This window comes from Scyliorhinus canicula, chromosome 4, assembly GCF_902713615.1.
Source record: "Scyliorhinus canicula chromosome 4, sScyCan1.1, whole genome shotgun sequence".
NCBI classification, from domain to species: domain Eukaryota; kingdom Metazoa; phylum Chordata; class Chondrichthyes; order Carcharhiniformes; family Scyliorhinidae; genus Scyliorhinus; species Scyliorhinus canicula.
Window position 1 is genome coordinate 225,538,086 of NC_052149.1, and position 19,721 is coordinate 225,557,806.

The 19,721-nt window shown below is 54.0% G+C and overlaps 1 protein-coding gene across 1 annotated transcript in view; it reads right to left on the reverse strand.

Annotated features, from left to right (window-relative positions):
- LOC119965410 (15-hydroxyprostaglandin dehydrogenase [NAD(+)]-like) overlaps positions 1–5,409 on the reverse strand; it is a 38,900-nt gene extending 33,491 nt beyond the window's left edge. Inside the window, exon 1 of the mRNA XM_038796162.1 lies at positions 5,007–5,409. Coding sequence (XP_038652090.1) covers positions 5,007–5,099 — 93 coding nt within the window. The 5' untranslated portion in view covers positions 5,100–5,409. The remainder of the gene's footprint in view (positions 1–5,006) is intronic.
- Positions 5,410–19,721: the final 14,312 nt, after the last annotated feature.

A 19,721-nucleotide genomic window follows, 5' to 3' on the forward strand; every position in this document is an offset into this window, starting at 1 on the left:
TTGGATCAGTCAGTGTGTCCGAGGGCAGCTCAGGTCAGTCAGTTTCAGCGGTCAGCTCGGGTCAGTCAGTGTCCGAGGGCAGCTCTGGTCAGTCAGTGTCCGAGGGCAGCTCGGGTCAGTCAGTGTCCGAGGGCAGCTCGGGTCAGTCAGTGTCCGAGGGCAGCTCGGGTCAGTCAGTGTGTCCGAGGGCAGCTCGGGTCAGTCAGTGTCCGAGGGCAGCTCGGGTCAGTCAGTGTGTCCGAGGGCAGCTCGGGTCAGTCAGTGTGTCCGAGGGCAGCTCGGTCAGTCAGTGTGTCCGAGGGCAGCTCGGGTCAGTCAGTGTGTCCGAGGGCAGCTCGGGTCAGTCAGTGTACGAGGGCAGCTCGGGTCAGTCAGTGCCCGAGGGCAGCTCGGGTCAGTCAGTGTCCGAGGGCAGCTCGGGTCAGTCAGTGCCCGAGGGCAGCTCGGGTCAGTCAGTGTGTCCGAGGGCAGCTCGGGTCAGTCAGTGTCCGAGGGCAGCTCGGGTCAGTCAGTGTGTCCGAGGGCAGCTCGGGTCAGTCAGTGTGTCCGAGGGCAGCTTGGGTCAGTCAGTGTGACCGAGGGCAGCTCGGGTCAGTCAGTGTGTCCGAGGGTAGCTCGGGTCAGTCAGTGTGTCTGAGGGCAGCTCGGGTCAATCAGTGTGTCCGAGGGCAGCTCGGGTCAGTCAGTGTGTCCGAGGGCAGCTCGGGTCAGTCAGTGTCCGAGGGCAGCTCGGGTCAGTCAGTGTGTCCGAGGGCAACTCGGGTCAGTCAGTGACCGAGGGCAGCTCGGGTCAGTCAGTGTGCTTGGGGGAACTCAAGTCTGGGCTGGTTTGAGTTGGGGGTGAGGCCATGCCATTTTTAAAATGGAGTCAATGTGAGTCACAGGGAGGGTAGATTTGATAGGGGAATCATGCTGTGAGTTAAGACTGTTTTTCAAACCTTTTTCCCCAGGACCTTTGTGACCCTTCCAGAAGGTTCATGACCCACCATTTCTGCTTTCCTTTAATGTGACAGGTAAGTCTGTTTGGTCCTCACAATTTCACTTGCTTTGTCATTCAATGTTACATTTCTGCTGAGGACTTCAGCTGATGATTTAAGTTCTCGCTGCATCCTTTGAAAAAAATCAACTGCTCGGCCCAGGAACGCAAGAAACTTCAGAGAGTCGTAAACACAGCCCAGTCCATCTCACGAGCCTGCTTCCCATCTATTGACTCCATCTACACCTCCTGCTGCCTGGGGAAAGCGGGCAGCATAATCAAAGTCCCCTCCCACCCGACTTACTCACTCTTCCAACTTCTTCCATCGGGCAGGAGATACAGAAGTCTGAGAACACACGCGAACAGCTTCTTTCCCGCTGTTAGCAGACTCCTAAATGATCTTCTTATGGACTGACCTCATTAACACTACACCCTGTATGCTTCATCCGATGCCGGAGCTTATGTAGTTACATTGTATACCTTGTGTTGCCCTATTATGTATTTTCTTTTATTCCCTTTTCTTCCCGTGTACTTAATGATCTGTTGAGCTGCTCGCAGAAAAATACTTTTCACTGTCCCTCAGTACACGTGACAATAAACAAATCCAATCCAATCCTAAAGGCCGGTCGCAGCTTTTTTTTAAACTTTGCAAATTTATTTCCAATACCTGGCTTTTCCAAGCTTCTGACTTTTTACCACTGAAAATTAAAGCAATTCCAGGTGAACATGCGCACCCTTACATTTACATACAATCTTTGTTTTAAAGATATTTCCATTTCTTTAGAAATTTAAACAAGAATAGAAAAACGTGCATTCTTGTTTTTTCTTTACAAACTCTGAATTTAGAAGTAATTTGTCAAACACACACAATGTCACAATATTTCTTCCTGGTTCCATTGGATTGCACTGTCCAATCATCCAAGTCATCTCCTTCTCCATTTTCACCAAAAGCACTTCCTGGTTTCCAGATCGGTGACACAAAGTGATGACTGTTTGTTTTCTTCCAGTGTTGGCATGTGTCAGCCGTATTGACTGGACACATTTGATTGAGATTCCTTGCTGACAAACTTGGCCTGGCTTCCCTCTCACTGTCCAGTAGCTGTTACTGTTGTCAGATACATCCAGCCCAGTCACAGACTGCCAACCACTTCCCTATCTGTACAACACGTCGTGGCAGTGCAAGTGGGCATTATGCCGGCCGTTGAGCAGCTTGACCTCAGAGCCGGAGGTCACAAACTGCCGATCGATAGTGGGGACGAGCCGCGCAGCTCTCAGACGGCGAGCACCGAAGCGGAGCTCCAAGCTAGAGCCAGCCCCGTTCGCATCGTGTGCCCACCTGGCCACCCATTACCACCCCCCCCCCCCCCCCTCCTCCCCCCGGACACTGCCCAGCCTCACGCTGCCCCGCCTGCTCGAACATCACAGCCCACCGGGGACTTCCCATGGCCATTCTGAAAAGCTGGTCTCGTGGGTCATGACCCTGAGTTTGAAAAACCATGAATTGAGACACAGGTCGCAAAGTTTGGATGGCCGCAGGTTTACGCAGGATAGGACATGAGTGTCCAACCATGAGTGTGTTAGAATTGTCCGATTTAGAGGTAATGAAGGGATGGATGAGGGTTTCAGTAGCAGAAAGCTGAGGCAGAGACATGGTTACGTGATATTTCAGAGGTGAAACTGGACCGTCTTAAATGAGGTTGGAAGCTCCTGTCAGAAGCAAATGGGACAAAATGGACAAACTGGGATCGCCACCCCTCCCGTAATGGCTGGGTGGGGGGGGGGGGGGGGGGGGGGTCTTCTGGAACTTCCCTCAATCTTCTGGAGGCCACATAAAACAAAGCATCCAGAGAGTCAGCTGTGAGCTGTGGTGATATGCATCACTGTATATACACAAAGGGTTAATGTAAATACACAACTAGGTAACCACTAGAGGGGGCACCAGAGATGTCATGACATGCAGACATACAGCCAATGGCTCATTACAACAGGACACAACCAATAGAACATAGAACAGTACAGCACAGAACAGGCCCTTCGGCCCTCAATGTTGTGCCGAGCCATGATCACCCTACTCAAACCCACGTATCCACCCTATACCCGTAACCCAACAACCTCCCCTTAACCTTACTTTTATTAGGACACTACGGGCAATTTAGCATGGCCAATCCACCTAACCCGCACATCTTTGGACTGTGGGAGGAAACCGGAGCACCCGGAGGAAACCCACGCACACAGGGGGAGGACGTGCAGACTCCACACAGACAGTGACCCAGCCGGGAATCGAACCTGGGACCCTGGAGCTGTGAAGCATTTATGCTAACCACCATGCTACCCTGCTGCTACCCTGGGTAATCAGAGCACCCAGAGGTGGCATTACCACAAGGGGGCACTTCACAACCCATACAAAAGGACAGGGCACACATGCTCTGCCTCTTTCCACAGGCAGATATCTAGAGAGTACATCAGGGCTGATCAGCAGTATCACACCCAGTACATGGCTTAGAGCAGGCTGGTAAAGATAGACTGAGTTACTGCAGCTAGATTAGCAGAGAGTCAAACTCATTTAAGGACTGCTAATAGTTCAATAAACAACTTGAACCCATTTCATAGTCTGGAGCTTCCTTTGTCAAAGCATACATCAAGGAAGCAGCTTATGCTACACGAAGCAGCATAACATCATCAGCCAGGCTGTCCGCAGTCAGCTCAGGTACTAGCTAATTTCCCTATGTCAGGAAGGTACCCACTATTACAGGAGGTGGGTTATTATTACCTGTGATTATCAATATATTTCAGATTTTAAATTATAGAAAAATAGCCTTTAAAGTTACTATCAGTATTATTTCATTTTAACATTATCACCTCGATTCCATTAAACAATTGAACACTGGTTTAATTATAGGATAAATTATCAAACTGGCTTCAGTTTTTTACATTAATTCATTGCTATTCTCTCACATTATAGTTGATTGGTTCAAATTGAAAGTTTACACATGAACATTTGAATTAAGAGCAGGAGTAGAGGACTCACACACCCCTTGTGTCTGCTCCATCATTCAAAAGATCGTGGCTGATCTGACTGAAACCTCAACCCCACATTCCAGCCTGTCTCCGCTAACCTGTCACCCCTTTCTTAATCAAAAATCTATCTAGCTCAGCCTTCAAAATATTCAAGGACTCAGCTCACACTGCTTTTGAGGAAGTGAGAGAGTTCCAGACTCACGACGCTCGAAAGGTAGCAGGGTGGCACAGTGGTTTGCACTGCTGCCTCACAGTGCCAGGAACTGGGCTTCTGTTCCGGCCTGGGGTGAATTTCTGTGTGGAGTTTGCACGCTCTCCCATGTCTGTGTTAGTTTCCTACAGCTGCTCTATTTTTCTCCCACAGTCCAAGATGTGCAGGTTATGTGGATTGGCCATGCCTTAGTGTCCAAAGCTTAGGTGGTACCGCGGGAGAGTGGTGTAAGTAGGGTGCTCTTTCAGAAGGTCAGTGCTGACTCGATGGGCCGAATGCTCTTGTTCTGCACTGGAGGGATTTTGTGGTTCTAAAACAAACTCTCCTCATTGCCACCTGAAATGAGCTACCCCTTCATTTTTAAACTGTGACCCTAATTCTAGATTCTCCAACAAGAGGAAAGATTTTCCACATATCAATGCCCCTCGGGGTCTTAAAGATTACAGTCAAGTTGCCTCTTCCTCTTAATGACTCTAGTGGATACAAACCTAACCGCTCCAACATTTCCTCGTAAAACAACTCGCCCATGCTACGTATCAGTTCAGTAAATCTTCTCTGAACTCTCTACCACAGTATTTGCTCGGCCTGTGAGGTCTGGTTGATTTTCCATTTCCCTGGGATTCAGTTAATTTCCAAACCAGAATCAAATTCAGTTTCACACTCCACTACAGCTCCCAGAGAAAAACAAAACTCAGATAATCAGAAATATTTATTTCTAAACATACTGCGTGTGCACTCACCCCGGTCACACAATAAGAACAACATCCTAAGACACTTCAGACAGGAAAAGTAAAGAGTTACCTTGGCCCCATTCTTCAGTAATATTTCACTAATCGCTTTCCCAATCCCTTGAGCACCGCCGGTCACCAGCGCAACTTTCCCCTTCAGTTCCATCGCAGCCTTTCCTCTGTGTGCAGCGGAAGCTGATCTCTCTCAGCAGGCAAACACTATCGAGACAGAGGGAGGGGGAGGGACAGCCCAACCTTGATCAATCAGTTACTTGCAGCCGCCCAAATCTGGTGCATTCAGATTCAGAGAGATTGGTAGAACGATTAAGGGAGTGTTGAGAAATTATTTTCTTTTCAACCTGAGATACTGAGGGGCTGGGATTCACTGGAAGGGTGGTGGAAGCAAAGCCCTCAATGCAGTTGTTAAGATCCCTGTTATTAAATGCGAGGGTGTCCCAAACCCCAGAAGGGTAACTTGGAACACCGGTACTTAGTGGTGTATATTTCCAATTTGGGAGACTGTAAGGAAAGGTGTGCAAACCACGGAGCAGTAGTCCAGTCTTGTCAGAGTCAATCAATGAAGAATATTTATTAACTTAAAACACACACACACAAGATAGCCGATAATACACTCCAAACCCCAACAGTTCACAACCACAATAATGTCTATACACACACAGTATCTCATGATGTTAACCCTTGTACTGAGCAACTATAGAATCCCTGCAGTGCAGAAGGAGGCCGTTCAGCCCATCGAGTGTGCACTGACACTCTGAAAATGCACCCTCCACAGGTCCACTACTCCAGAACAGTGACCTAACCTGTGCATCTTTGGACACTGAGGGGCAATTTTTGAGCATGACCAATCCACCTAGCTGCCACATGTTTGGACACTAAGGAGCAATTTGTTGTCCATGACCAATCCACCTAAACCTGCACATCTTTGGAGGAAACTGGGGCATACAAAGGAAACCCACGCAGACACGAGGAGAACGTGTAAACTCCACATGGTCACCCAGGCCAGTATTGAACCCTGGTCCCTAGCGCTGTGACTCAGCAGTGTTAACCACTCTACACCAAAATCTGCACTTCTGAACTCTCAGAAACACCCATTTCCCAAACAGCGTCCAATATTATATAAATCTATGAGCCAAATCCAGCCTATAGTTCCCAGCGGCGAGCTATTTTTAGGTCTGGGAGAGTCTTTACATAGAACAGTACATAGAACAGGCCCTTCGGCCCTCAATGTTGTGCCGAGCCATGATCACCCTACTCAAACCCACGTATCCACCCTATACCCATAACCCAACAACGCCCCCCTTAACCTTACTTTTTATTAGGACACTACAGGCAATTTAGCATGGCCAATCCACCTAACCCACACATCTTTGGACTGTGGGAGGAAACCAGAGCACCCGGAGGAAACCCACACACACAGGGGAAGGACGTGCAGACTCCACACAGACAGTGACCCAGCGGGGAATCGAACCTGGGACCCTGGAGCTGTGAAGCATTTATGCTAACCACCATGCTACCCTTTCTTCCATTCAGCGGAGCTGTTCTCTGAGATATCTACAAACCAGCACTTTCAGACTGGAGTTCCGTACTTTTGCAGAGTCATGTTTGCTCGCTATTTCTCTCTCTCTCATCAATGAACCCTGCACCAGATATATTGGGCAGAATTCTCCGATTTCCAGGCTATATCCGGAGGATCCGTGGTGTTTTATGTCAAAACAATGGGTGTGTCCCAGCACCGATCCTCCGATTGGTGAGGGGCTAGCAGCCGTGCCATGTAAAATGCCCGGCCTCCATGACAAAAGCGGCTGGAGAATTGCCGGGTCCGTAGCTGCGTATGCGTACGGAGACGACCTGTGGTAGACACGCCACACAATGTGGCGCCGGCTGTGCATGGACCTGACGTGCCAGATAGTGCCCCACTGGACACCCCCTCACCACCCCCACCAGTCCCCCCAGCCCTCGCCTAAGCCCCCCAGCCAGCAGCATGGATTGCTGCACTGTCAGAGGGTCAGTACTGAGGGAGTGCTGCCCTGTCAGAGGGTCAGTACTGAGGGAGTGCTGCACTGTCAGAGGGTCAGTACTGAGGGAGTGCTGCACTGTCAGAGGGTCAGTACTGAGGGAGTGCAGCACTGTCAGAACTGAGGGAGTGCTGCACTGCCAGTGGGAAGTATTTAGGGAGTGCTGCACTGTCAGAGGGGGAGTATTGAGGGAGTGCTGTACTGTCAGAGGGTCAGTACTGAAGGAGTGCTGCACTGTCAGAGGGGTAGTATTGAGGGAGTGCTGCACTGTCAGAGGGTCAGTACTGAGGGAGCACTGCACTGTCAGAAGGGAAGTATTGAGGGAGTGCTGTACTGTCAGAGGGTCAGTACTGAAGGAGTGCTGCACTGTCAGAGGGGTAGTATTGAGGGAGTGCTGCACTGTCAGAGGGTCAGTACTGAGGGAGCACTGCACTGTCAGAGGGGGAGTATTGAGGGAGTGCTGCACTGTCGGAGGAGCAGTACTGAGGGATTGCTGCACTGTCAGAGGGGGGTATTGAGGGAGTGCTGCACTGTCAGAGGGGGAGTATTGAGGGAGTGCTGCACTGTCAGAGGGTCAGTACTGAGGGAGTGCTGCACTGTCAGACGGTCAGTACTGAGGGAGTGCTGCACTGTCAGAGGGTCAGTAATGAGGGAGTGCTGCACTGTCAGAGGGTCAGTACTGAGGGAGTGCTGCACTGTCAGAGGGGCAGTATTGAGGGAAATGTGAACTGTCAGAGGGTCAGTACTGAGGGAGTGCTGCACTGTCAGAGGGGGGTATTGAGGGAGTGCTGCATTGTCAGAGGGGGAGTATTGAGGGAGAGCTGCACTGTCAGAGGGTCAGTACTGAGGGAGTGCTGCACTGTCAGAGGGTCAGTACTGAGGGAGCGCTGCACTGTCAGAGGGGGAGTATTGTGGGAGTGCTGCACTGTCAGAGGGGGAGGACTGAAGGAGTGCTGCACTGTCAGAGGGGGAGTACTGAGGGAGTGCTGCACTGTCAGAGGGGGAGTATTGAGGGAGTGCTGCACTGTGAGAGGGGGAGAATTGAGGGAGTGCTGTACTGTCAGAGGGGCAGTACTGAAGGAGTGCTGCACTGTCAGAGGGGTAGTATTGAGGGAGTGCTGCACTGTCAGAGGGTCAGTACTGAGGGAGCACTGCACTGTCAGAGGGGAAGTATTGAGGGAGTGCTGCACTGTCGGAGGAGCAGTACTGAGGGATTGCTGCACTGTCAGAGGGGGGTATTGAGGGAGTGCTGCACTGTCAGAGGGGGAGTATTGAGGGAGTGCTGCACTGTCAGAGGGGGAGTATTGAGGGAGTGCTGCACTGTCAGAGGGGGATTATTGAGGGAGTGCTGCACTGTCAGAGGGGGAGTATTGAGGGAGTGCTGCACTGTCAGAGGGGGAGTATTGAGGGAGTGCTGCACTGTCAGAGGGGGAGTATTGAGGGAGTGCTGCGCTGTCAGTGGGGGAGTATTGAGGGCGTGCTGCACTGTCAGACGGAGAGTATTGAGGGAGTGCTGCACTGTCAGAGGTCAGTACGGAGGGAGTGCTGCACTGCCAGTGGGAAGTATTTAGGGAGTGCTGCACTGTCAGAGGGGGAGTATTGAGGGAGTGCTGCACTGTCAGAGGGGGAGTATTGAAGGGGTGCTGCACTGTCAGAGGGTCAGTATTGAGAGCGCGCTGCACTGTCAGAGGGGGAGTATTGGAGTGCTGCACTGTCAGAGGGGGAGTATTGAGGGAGTGCTGCACTGTCAGAGGGGGAGTATTGAGGGAGTGCTGCACTGTCAGAGGGGGAGTATTGAGGGAGTGCTGCACTGTCAGAGGGTGAGTATTGAGGGAGTGCTGCACTGTCAGAGGGAGAGTATTGAGGGAGTGCTGCACTGTCAGAGGTCAGTACGGAGGGAGTGCTGCACTGCCAGTGGGCAGTATTGAGGGAGTGCTGCACTGTCAGAGGGGGAGTTTTGAGGGAGTGCTGCACTGTCAGCGGGTCAGTATTGAGGGAGTACTGCACTGTCAGAGGGGCAGTACTGAGGGAGTGTTGCACTGTCAGAGGGTCAGTATTGAGGGAGTGCTGCACTGTCAGAGGGTGAGTATTGAGGGAGTGCTGCACTGTCAGAGGTTCAGTACTGAGGGAGTGCTGCACTGTCAGAGGGTCAGTATTGAGGGAGTGCCGCACTGTCAGAGGGGGAGTATTGAAGGAGTGCTGCACTGTCAGAGGGTCAGTATTGAGAGCGTGCTGCACTGTCAGAGGGGGAGTATTGGAGTGCTGCACTGTCAGAGGGGCAGTATTGAGGGAGTGCTTCAGAGGGGGAGTATTGAGGGAGTGCTGCACTGTCAGAGGGGCAGTACTGAAGGAGTGCTGCACTTTCAGAGGGGTAGTATTGAGGGAGTGCTGCACTGTCAGAGAGTCAGTACTGAGGGAGCGCTGCACTGTCAGAGGGAGAGTATTGAGGGAATGCTGCACTGTCAGAGGGGGAGTATTGAGGGAGTGCTGCACTGTTAGAGGGGGAGTATTGAGGGAGTGCTGCACTGTCAGAGGGGGAGTATTGAAGGAGTGCTGCATAGTCAGAGGGGGAGTATTGAGGGAGTGCTGTATTGTCAGAGGGGGAGTATTGAGGGAGTGCTGCACTGTCAGAGGGTCAGTACTGAGGGAGCGCTGCACTGTCAGAGGGGGAGTATTGTGGGAGTGCTGCACTGTCAGAGGGGGAGTACTGAGGGAGTGCTGCACTGTCAGAGGGGGAGTATTGAGGGAGTGCTGCACTGTCAGAGGGGGCGTATTGAGGGAGTGCTGCACTGTCAGAGGGGGAGTATTGAGGGAGTGCTGCACTGTCAGAGGGGGAGTATTGAGGGAGTGCTGCACTGTCAGAGGGGCAGTACTGAAGGAGTGCTGCACTGTCAGAGGGGTAGTATTGAGGGAGTGCTGCACTGTCAGAGGGTCAGTACTGAGGGAGCACTGCACTGTCAAAGGGGGAGTATTGAGGGAGTGCTGCACTGTCGGAGGAGCAGTACTGAGGGATTGCTGCACTGTCAGAGGAGGGTATTGAGGGAGTGCTGTATTGTCAGAGGGGGAGTATTGAGGGACTGCTGCACTGTCAGAGGGTCAGTACTGAGGGAGCGCTGCACTGTCAGAGGGGGAGTATTGTGGGAGTGCTGCACTGTCAGAGGGAGAGTACTGAGGGAGTGCTGCACTGTCAGAGGGGGAGTATTGAGGGAGTGCTGCACTGTCAGAGGGGGCGTATTGAGGGAGTGCTGCACTGTCAGAGGGGGAGTATTGAGGGAGTGCTGCACTGTCAGAGGGGGAGTATTGAGGGAGTGCTGCACTGTCAGAGTGGGAGTATTGAGGGAGTGCTGCGCTGTCAGGGGGAGTATTGAGGGAGTGCTGCACTGTCAGAGGGTCAGTACTGAAGGAGTGCTGCACTGTCAGAGGGGGAGTATTGAGGGAGTGCTGCAATGTCAGAGGGTCAGTACTGAGGGAGTGCTGCACTGTCAGAAGGGAGGTATTGAGGGAGTGCTGTACTGTCAGAGGGGCAGTACTGAAGGAGTGCTGCACTGTCAGAGGGGTAGTATTGAGGGAGTGCTGCACTGTCAGAGGGTCAGTACTGAGGGAGCACTGCACTGTCAAAGGGGGAGTATTGAGGGAGTGCTGCACTGTCGGAGGAGCAGTACTGAGGGATTGCTGCACTGTCAGAGGAGGGTATTGAGGGAGTGCTGCACTGTCAGAGGGGGAGTATTGAGGGAGTGCTGCACTGTCAGAGGGGGAATATTGATGGAGTGCTGCACTGTCAGAGGGGGAGTATTGAGGGAGTGCTGCACTGTCAGAGGTCAGTACGGAGGGAGTGCTGCACTGCCAGTGGGAAGTATTGAGGGAGTGCTGCACTGTCAGAGGGGGAGTATTGAGGGAGTGCTGCACTGTCAGAGGGGCAGTATTGAGGGAGTGCTGCACTGTCAGAGGGGGAGTATTGAGGGAGTGCTGCGCTGTCAGTGGGGGAGTATTGAGGGCGTGCTGCACTGTCAGACGGAGAGTATTGAGGGAGTGCTGCACTGTCAGAGGTCAGTACGGAGGGAGTGCTGCACTGCCAGTGGGAAGTATTTAGGGAGTGCTGCACTGTCAGAGGGGGAGTATTGAGGGAGTGCTGCACTGTCAGAGGGGGAGTATTGAAGGAGTGCTGCACTGTCAGAGGGTCAGTATTGAGAGCGCGCTGCACTGTCAGAGGGGGAGTATTGGAGTGCTGCACTGTCAGAGGGGGAGTATTGAGGGAGTGCTGCACTGTCAGAGGGGGAGTATTGAGGGAGTGCTGCACTGTCAGAGGGGGAGTATTGAGGGAGTGCTGCACTGTCAGAGGGGGAGTATTGAGGGAGTGCTGCAATGTCAGAGCGGGAGTATTGAGGGAGTGCTGCACTGTCAGAGGGAGAGTGTTGAGGGAGTGCTGCACTGTCAGAGGTCAGTACGGAGGGAGTGCTGCACTGCCAGTGGGCAGTATTGAGGGAGTGCTGCACTGTCAGAGGGGGAGTTTTGAGGGAGTGCTGCACTGTCAGAGGGTCAGTATTGAGGGAGTGCTGCACTGTCAGAGGGGCAGTACTGAGGGAGTGTTGCACTGTCAGAGGGTCAGTATTGAGGGAGTGCTGCACTGTCAGAGGGTCAGTATTGAGGGAGTGCTGCACTGTCAGAGGGTCAGTACTGAGGGAGTGCTGCACTGTCAGAGGGTCAGTATTGAGGGAGTGCCGCACTGTCAGAGGGGGAGTATTGAAGGAGTGCTGCACTGTCAGAGGGTCAGTATTGAGAGCGTGCTGCACTGTCAGAGGGGGAGTATTGTAGTGCTGCACTGTCAGAGGGGGAGTATTGAGGGAGTGCTTCAGAGGGGGAGTATTGAGGGAGTGCTGCACTGTCAGAGGGGCAGTACTGAAGGAGTGCTGCACTGTCAGAGGGGTAGTATTGAGCGAGTGCTGCACTGTCAGAGAGTCAGTACTGAGGGAGCGCTGCACTGTCAGAGGGAGAGTATTGAGGGAGTGCTGCACTGTCAGAGGGTAGTATGAGGGAGTGCTGCACTGTTAGAGGGGGAGTATGAGGGAGTGCTGCACTGTCAGAGGGGGAGTATTGAGGGAGTGCTGCACTGTCAGATGGGGTCAGTACTGAGGGAGTGCTGCACTGTCAGAGGGGGAGTATTGAAGGAGTGCTGCATAGTCAGAGGGGGAGTATTGAGGGAATGCTGCACTGTCAGATGGGGAGTATTGAGGGAGTGCTGCACTGTCAGAGGGTCAGTACTGAGGGAGTGTTGCACTGTCAGAGGGTCAGTATTGAGGGAGTGCTGCACTGTCAGAGGGTGAGTATGAGGGAGTGCTGCACTGTCAGAGGGTAGTATTGAGGGAGTGCTGCACTGTCAGAGGAGTAGTATTGAGGGAGTGCTGCACTGTCAGAGGTCAGTACGGAGGGAGTGCTGCACTGCCAGTGGGCAGTATTGAGGGAGTGCTGCACTGTCAGAGGGGAGTTTGAGGGAGTGCTGCACTGTCAGCGGGTCAGTATTGAGGGAGTACTGCACTGTCAGAGGGGCAGTACTGAGGGAGTGTTGCACTGTCAGAGGGTCAGTATTGAGGGAGTGCTGCACTGTCAGAGGGTGAGTATTGAGGGAGTGCTGCACTGTCAGAGGTTCAGTACTGAGGGAGTGCTGCACTGTCAGAGGGTCAGTATTGAGGGAGTGCCGCACTGTCAGAGGGGGAGTATTGAAGGAGTGCTGCACTGTCAGAGGGTCAGTATTGAGAGCGTGCTGCACTGTCAGAGGGGGAGTATTGGAGTGCTGCACTGTCAGAGGGGCAGTATTGAGGGAGTGCTTCAGAGGGGGAGTATTGAGGGAGTGCTGCACTGTCAGAGGGGCAGTACTGAAGGAGTGCTGCACTTTCAGAGGGGTAGTATTGAGGGAGTGCTGCACTGTCAGAGAGTCAGTACTGAGGGAGCGCTGCACTGTCAGAGGGAGAGTATTGAGGGAATGCTGCACTGTCAGAGGGGAGTATTGAGGGAGTGCTGCACTGTCAGAGGGTCAGTATGATGGGAGTGCTGCACTGTCAGAGGTCAGTACTGAGGGAGTGCTGCATGTCAGAGGGTCAGTACTGAGGGAGTGCCTGCACTGTCAGAGGGTCAGTTAATGAGGGAGTGCTGCACTGTCAGAGGGTCAGTACTGATGGGAGTGCTGCACTGTCAGAGGGTCAGTACTGAGGGAGTGCTGCACTGTCAGAGGGTCAGTACTGATGGGAGTGCTGCACTGTCAGAGGGTCAGTACTGAGGGAGTGCCTGCACTGTCAGAGGGTCAGTACTGAGGGAGTGCTGCACTGTCAGAGGGTCAGTACTGAGGGAGTGCCGCACTGTCAGAGGGTCAGTACTGAGTGAGTGCTGCACTGTCAGAGGGTCAGTACTGAGGGAGTGCTGCACTGTCAGAGGGTCAGTACTGGGAGTGCTGCACTGTCAGAGGGTCAGTACTGAGGGAGTGCTGCACTGTCAGAGGGTCAGTATTGAGGGAGTGCTGCACTGTCGGAGGAGCAGTACTGAGGGATTGCTGCACTGTCAGAGGAGGGTATTGAGGGAGTGCTGTATTGTCAGAGGGGGAGTATTGAGGGACTGCTGCACTGTCAGAGGGTCAGTACTGAGGGAGCGCTGCACTGTCAGAGGGGGAGTATTGTGGGAGTGCTGCACTGTCAGAGGGAGAGTACTGAGGGAGTGCTGCACTGTCAGAGGGGGAGTATTGAGGGAGTGCTGCACTGTCAGAGGGGGAGTATTGAGGGAGTGCTGCACTGTCAGAGGGGGAGTATTGAGGGAGTGCTGCACTGTCAGAGGGGGAGTATTGAGGGAGTGCTGCACTGTCAGAGTGGGAGTATTGAGGGAGTGCTGCGCTGTCAGGGGGAGTATTGAGGGAGTGCTGCACTGTCAGAGGGTCAGTACTGAAGGAGTGCTGCACTGTCAGAGGGGGAGTATTGAGGGAGTGCTGCAATGTCAGAGGGTCAGTACTGAGGGAGTGCTGCACTGTCAGAGGGTCAGTATTGAGGGAGTGCCGCACTGTCAGAGGGTCAGTACTGAAGGAGTGCCTGCACTGTCAGAGGGGTCAGTAATGAGGGAGTGCTGCACTGTCAGAGGGTCAGTACTGAGGGAGTGCACTGCACTGTCAAGGAGGGTCAGTATTGAGGGAGTGCTGCACTGTCGGAGGAGTCAGTACTGAGGGAGTGCTGCACTGTCAGAGGAGGGTATTGAGGGAGTGCTGCACTGTCAGAGGGTCAGTACTGAGGGAGTGCTGCACTGTCAGAGGGGTCAGTATGATGGAGTGCTGCACTGTCAGAGGGTAAGTACTGAGGGAGTACTGCACTGTCAGAGGGTAAGTACTGAGGGAGTACCCTCACTGTCAGAGGGTCAGTACTGAGGGAGTGGCCGCACTGTCAGAGGGCAGTATTGAGGGAGTGCGCACTGTCAGAGGGTCAGTATGAGGGAGTGCCGCACTGTCAGAGGGTCAGTACTGAGGAGTGCTCGCACTGTCAGTGGGGGAGTATTGAGGGCGTGCTGCACTGTCAGACGGAGAGTATTGAGGGAGTGCTGCACTGTCAGAGGTCAGTACGGAGGGAGTGCTGCACTGCCAGTGGGAAGTATTTAGGGAGTGCTGCACTGTCAGAGGGGGAGTATTGAGGGAGTGCTGCACTGTCAGAGGGGGAGTATTGAAGGGGTGCTGCACTGTCAGAGGGTCAGTATTGAGAGCGCGCTGCACTGTCAGAGGGGGAGTATTGGAGTGCTGCACTGTCAGAGGGGGAGTATTGAGGGAGTGCTGCACTGTCAGAGGGGGAGTATTGAGGGAGTGCTGCACTGTCAGAGGGGGAGTATTGAGGGAGTGCTGCACTGTCAGAGGGGGAGTATTGAGGGAGTGCTGCAATGTCAGAGCGGGAGCATTGAGGGAGTGCTGCACTGTCAGAGGGAGAGTGTTGAGGGAGTGCTGCACTGTCAGAGGTCAGTACGGAGGGAGTGCTGCACTGCCAGAGGGTCAGTACTGAGGGAGTGCTGCACTGTCAGAGGGTCAGTACTGAGGGAGTGCTGCACTGTCAGAGGGTCAGTACTGAGGGAGTGCTGCACTGTCAGAGGGTCAGTACTGAGGGAGTGCTGCACTGTCAGAGGGTCAGTACTGAGGGAGTGCTGCACTGTCAGAGGGTCAGTACTGAGGGAGTGCTGCACTGTCAGAGGGTCAGTACTGAGGGAGTGCTGCACTGTCAGAGGGTCAGTACTGAGGGAGTGCTGCACTGTCAGAGGGTCAGTACTGAGGGAGTGCTGCACTGTCAGAGGGTCAGTACTGAGGGAGTGCTGCACTGTCAGAGGGTCAGTACTGAGGGAGTGCTGCACTGTCAGAGGGTCAGTACTGAGGGAGTGCTGCACTGTCAGAGGGTCAGTACTGAGGGAGTGCTGCACTGTCAGAGGGTCAGTACTGAGGGAGTGCTGCACTGTCAGAGGGTCAGTACTGAGGGAGTGCTGCACTGTCAGAGGGTCAGTACTGAGGGAGCGCTGCACTGTCAGAGGGAGAGTATTGAGGGAATGCTGCACTGTCAGAGGGGGAGTATTGAGGGAGTGCTGCACTGTTAGAGGGGGAGTATTGAGGGTGTGCTGCACTGTCAGAGGGGGAGTATTGAGGGAGTGCTGCACTGTCAGATGGGGAGTATTGAGGGAGTCCTGCACTGTCAGAGGGGGAGTATTGAAGGAGTGCTGCATAATCAGAGGGGGAGTATTGAGGGAATGCTGCACTGTCAGATGGGGAGTATTGAGGGAGTGCTGCACTGTCAGAGGGGCAGTACTGAGGGAGTGTTGCACTGTCAGAGGGTCAGTATTGAGGGAGTGCTGCACTGTCAGAGGGTGAGTATTGAGGGAGTGCTGCACTGTCAGAGGTTCAGTACTGAGGGAGTGCTGCACTGTCAGAGGGTCAGTATTGAGGGAGTGCCGCACTGTCAGAGGGGGAGTATTGAAGGAGTGCTGCACTGTCAGAGGGTCAGTATTGAGAGCGTGCTGCACTGTCAGAGGGGGAGTATTGGAGTGCTGCACTGTCAGAGGGGCAGTATTGAGGGTAGTGCTCAGAGGGGGAGTATTGAGGGAGTGCTGCACTGTCAGAGGGGCAGTACTGAAGGAGTGCTGCACTTTCAGAGGGGTAGTATTGAGGGAGTGCTGCACTGTCAGAGAGTCAGTACTGAGGGAGCGCTGCACTGTCAGAGGGAGAGTATTGAGGGAATGCTGCACTGTCAGAGGGGGAGTATTGAGGGAGTGCTGCACTGTTAGAGGGGGAGTATTGAGGGAGTGCTGCACTGTCAGAGGGGGAGTATTGAGGGAGTGCTGCACTGTCAGATGGAGAGTATTGAGGGAGTCCTGCACTGTCAGAGGGGGAGTATTGAAGGAGTGCTGCATAGTCAGAGGGGGAGTATTGAGGGAGTGCTGTATTGTCAGAGGGGGAGTATTGAGGGAGTGCTGCACTGTCAGAGGGTCAGTACTGAGGGAGCGCTGCACTGTCAGAGGGGGAGTATGGGGAGTGCTGCACTGTCAGAGGGGGAGTACTGAGGGAGTGCTGCACTGTCAAGGGGGAGTATTGAGGGAGTGCTGCACTGTCAGAGGGGACGTATTGAGGGAGTGCTGCACTGTCAGAGGGGGAGTATTGAGGGAGTGCTGCACTGTCAGAGGGGAGTAATTGAGGGAGTGCTGCACTGTCAGAGGGGCAGTACTGAAGGAGTGCTGCACTGTCAGAGGGGTAGTATTGAGGGAGTGCTGCACTGTCAGAGGGTCAGTACTGAGGGAGCACTGCACTGTCAAAGGGGGAGTATTGAGGGAGTGCTGCACTGTCGGAGGAGCAGTACTGAGGGATTGCTGCACTGTCAGAGGAGGGTATTGAGGGAGTGCTGTATTGTCAGAGGGGAGTATTGAGGGACTGCTGCACTGTCAGGAGGGTCAGTACTGAGGGAGCGGCTGCACTGTCAGAGGGGGAGTATGTGGGAGTGCTGCACTGTCAGAGGGAGAGTACTGAGGGAGTGCTGCACTGTCAGAGGGGGAGTATTGAGGGAGTGCTGCACTGTCAGAGGGGGCGTATTGAGGGAGTGCTGCACTGTCAGAGGGGGAGTATTGAGGGAGTGCTGCACTGTCAGAGGGGGAGTATTGAGGGAGTGCTGCACTGTCAGAGTGGGAGTATTGAGGGAGTGCTGCGCTGTCAGGGGGAGTATTGAGGGAGTGCTGCACTGTCAGAGGGTCAGTACTGAAGGAGTGCTGCACTGTCAGAGGGGGAGTATTGAGGGAGTGCTGCAATGTCAGAGGGTCAGTACTGAGGGAGTGCTGCACTGTCAGAAGGGAGGTATTGAGGGAGTGCTGTACTGTCAGAGGGGAAGTACTGAAGGAGTGCTGCACTGTCAGAGGGGTAGTATTGAGGGAGTGCTGCACTGTCAGAGGGTCAGTACTGAGGGAGCACTGCACTGTCAAAGGGGGAGTATTGAGGGAGTGCTGCACTGTCGGAGGAGCAGTACTGAGGGATTGCTGCACTGTCAGAGGAGGGTATTGAGGGAGTGCTGCACTGTCAGAGGGGGAGTATTGAGGGAGTGCTGCACTGTCAGAGGGGGAATATTGATGGAGTGCTGCACTGTCAGAGGGGGAGTATTGAGGGAGTGCTGCACTGTCAGAGGTCAGTACGGAGGGAGTGCTGCACTGCCAGTGGGAAGTATTGAGGGAGTGCTGCACTGTCAGAGGGGGAGTATTGAGGGAGTGCTGCACTGTCAGAGGGGCAGTATTGAGGGAGTGCTGCACTGTCAGAGGGGGAGTATTGAGGGAGTGCTGCGCTGTCAGTGGGGGAGTATTGAGGGCGTGCTGCACTGTCAGACGGAGAGTATTGAGGGAGTGCTGCACTGTCAGAGGTCAGTACGGAGGGAGTGCTGCACTGCCAGTGGGAAGTATTTAGGGAGTGCTGCACTGTCAGAGGGGGAGTATTGAGGGAGTGCTGCACTGTCAGAGGGGGAGTATTGAAGGGGTGCTGCACTGTCAGAGGGTCAGTATTGAGAGCGCGCTGCACTGTCAGAGGGGGAGTATTGGAGTGCTGCACTGTCAGAGGGGGAGTATTGAGGGAGTGCTGCACTGTCAGAGGGGGAGTATTGAGGGAGTGCTGCACTGTCAGAGGGGGAGTATTGAGGGAGTGCTGCACTGTCAGAGGGGGAGTATTGAGGGAGTGCTGCAATGTCAGAGCGGGAGTATTGAGGGAGTGCTGCACTGTCAGAGGGAGAGTGTTGAGGGAGTGCTGCACTGTCAGAGGTCAGTACGGAGGGAGTGCTGCACTGCCAGTGGGCAGTATTGAGGGAATGCTGCACTGTCAGAGGGGGAGTTTTGAGGGAGTGCTGCACTGTCAGAGGGTCAGTATTGAGGGAGTGCTGCACTGTCAGAGGGGCAGTACTGAGGGAGTGTTGCACTGTCAGAGGGTCAGTATTGAGGGAGTGCTGCACTGTCAGAGGGTCAGTATTGAGGGAGTGCTGCACTGTCAGAGGGTCAGTACTGAGGGAGTGCTGCACTGTCAGAGGGTCAGTATTGAGGGAGTGCCGCACTGTCAGAGGGGGAGTATTGAAGGAGTGCTGCACTGTCAGAGGGTCAGTATTGAGAGCGTGCTGCACTGTCAGAGGGGGAGTATTGTAGTGCTGCACTGTCAGAGGGGGAGTATTGAGGGAGTGCTTCAGAGGGGGAGTATTGAGGGAGTGCTGCACTGTCAGAGGGGCAGTACTGAAGGAGTGCTGCACTGTCAGAGGGGTAGTATTGAGCGAGTGCTGCACTGTCAGAGAGTCAGTACTGAGGGAGCGCTGCACTGTCAGAGGGAGAGTATTGAGGGAATGCTGCACTGTCAGAGGGGGAGTATTGAGGGAGTGCTGCACTGTTAGAGGGGGAGTATTGAGGGAGTGCTGCACTGTCAGAGGGGGAGTATTGAGGGAGTGCTGCACTGTCAGATGGGGAGTATTGAGGGAGTCCTGCACTGTCAGAGGGGGAGTATTGAAGGAGTGCTGCATAATCAGAGGGGGAGTATTGAGGGAATGCTGCACTGTCAGATGGGGAGTATTGAGGGAGTGCTGCACTGTCAGAGGGGGGTATTGAGGGAGTGCTGTATTGTCAGAGGGGGAGTATTGAGGGAGTGCTGCACTGTCAGAGGGGGAGTATTGAGGGAGTGCTGCACTGTCAGAGGGGCAGTATTGAGGGAGTGCTGCACTGTCAGAGGGGGAGTATTGAGGGAGTGCTGCGCTGTCAGTGGGGGAGTATTGAGGGCGTGCTGCACTGTCAGACGGAGAGTATTGAGGGAGTGCTGCACTGTCAGAGGTCAGTACGGAGGGAGTGCTGCACTGCCAGTGGGAAGTATTTAGGGAGTGCTGCACTGTCAGAGGGGGAGTATTGAGGGAGTGCTGCACTGTCAGAGGGGGAGTATTGAAGGGGTGCTGCACTGTCAGAGGGTCAGTATTGAGAGCGCGCTGCACTGTCAGAGGGGGAGTATTGGAGTGCTGCACTGTCAGAGGGGGAGTATTGAGGGAGTGCTGCACTGTCAGAGGGGGAGTATTGAGGGAGTGCTGCACTGTCAGAGGGGGAGTATTGAGGGAGTGCTGCACTGTCAGAGGGGGAGTATTGAGGGAGTGCTGCAATGTCAGAGCGGGAGTATTGAGGGAGTGCTGCACTGTCAGAGGGAGAGTGTTGAGGGAGTGCTGCACTGTCAGAGGTCAGTACGGAGGGAGTGCTGCACTGCCAGTGGGCAG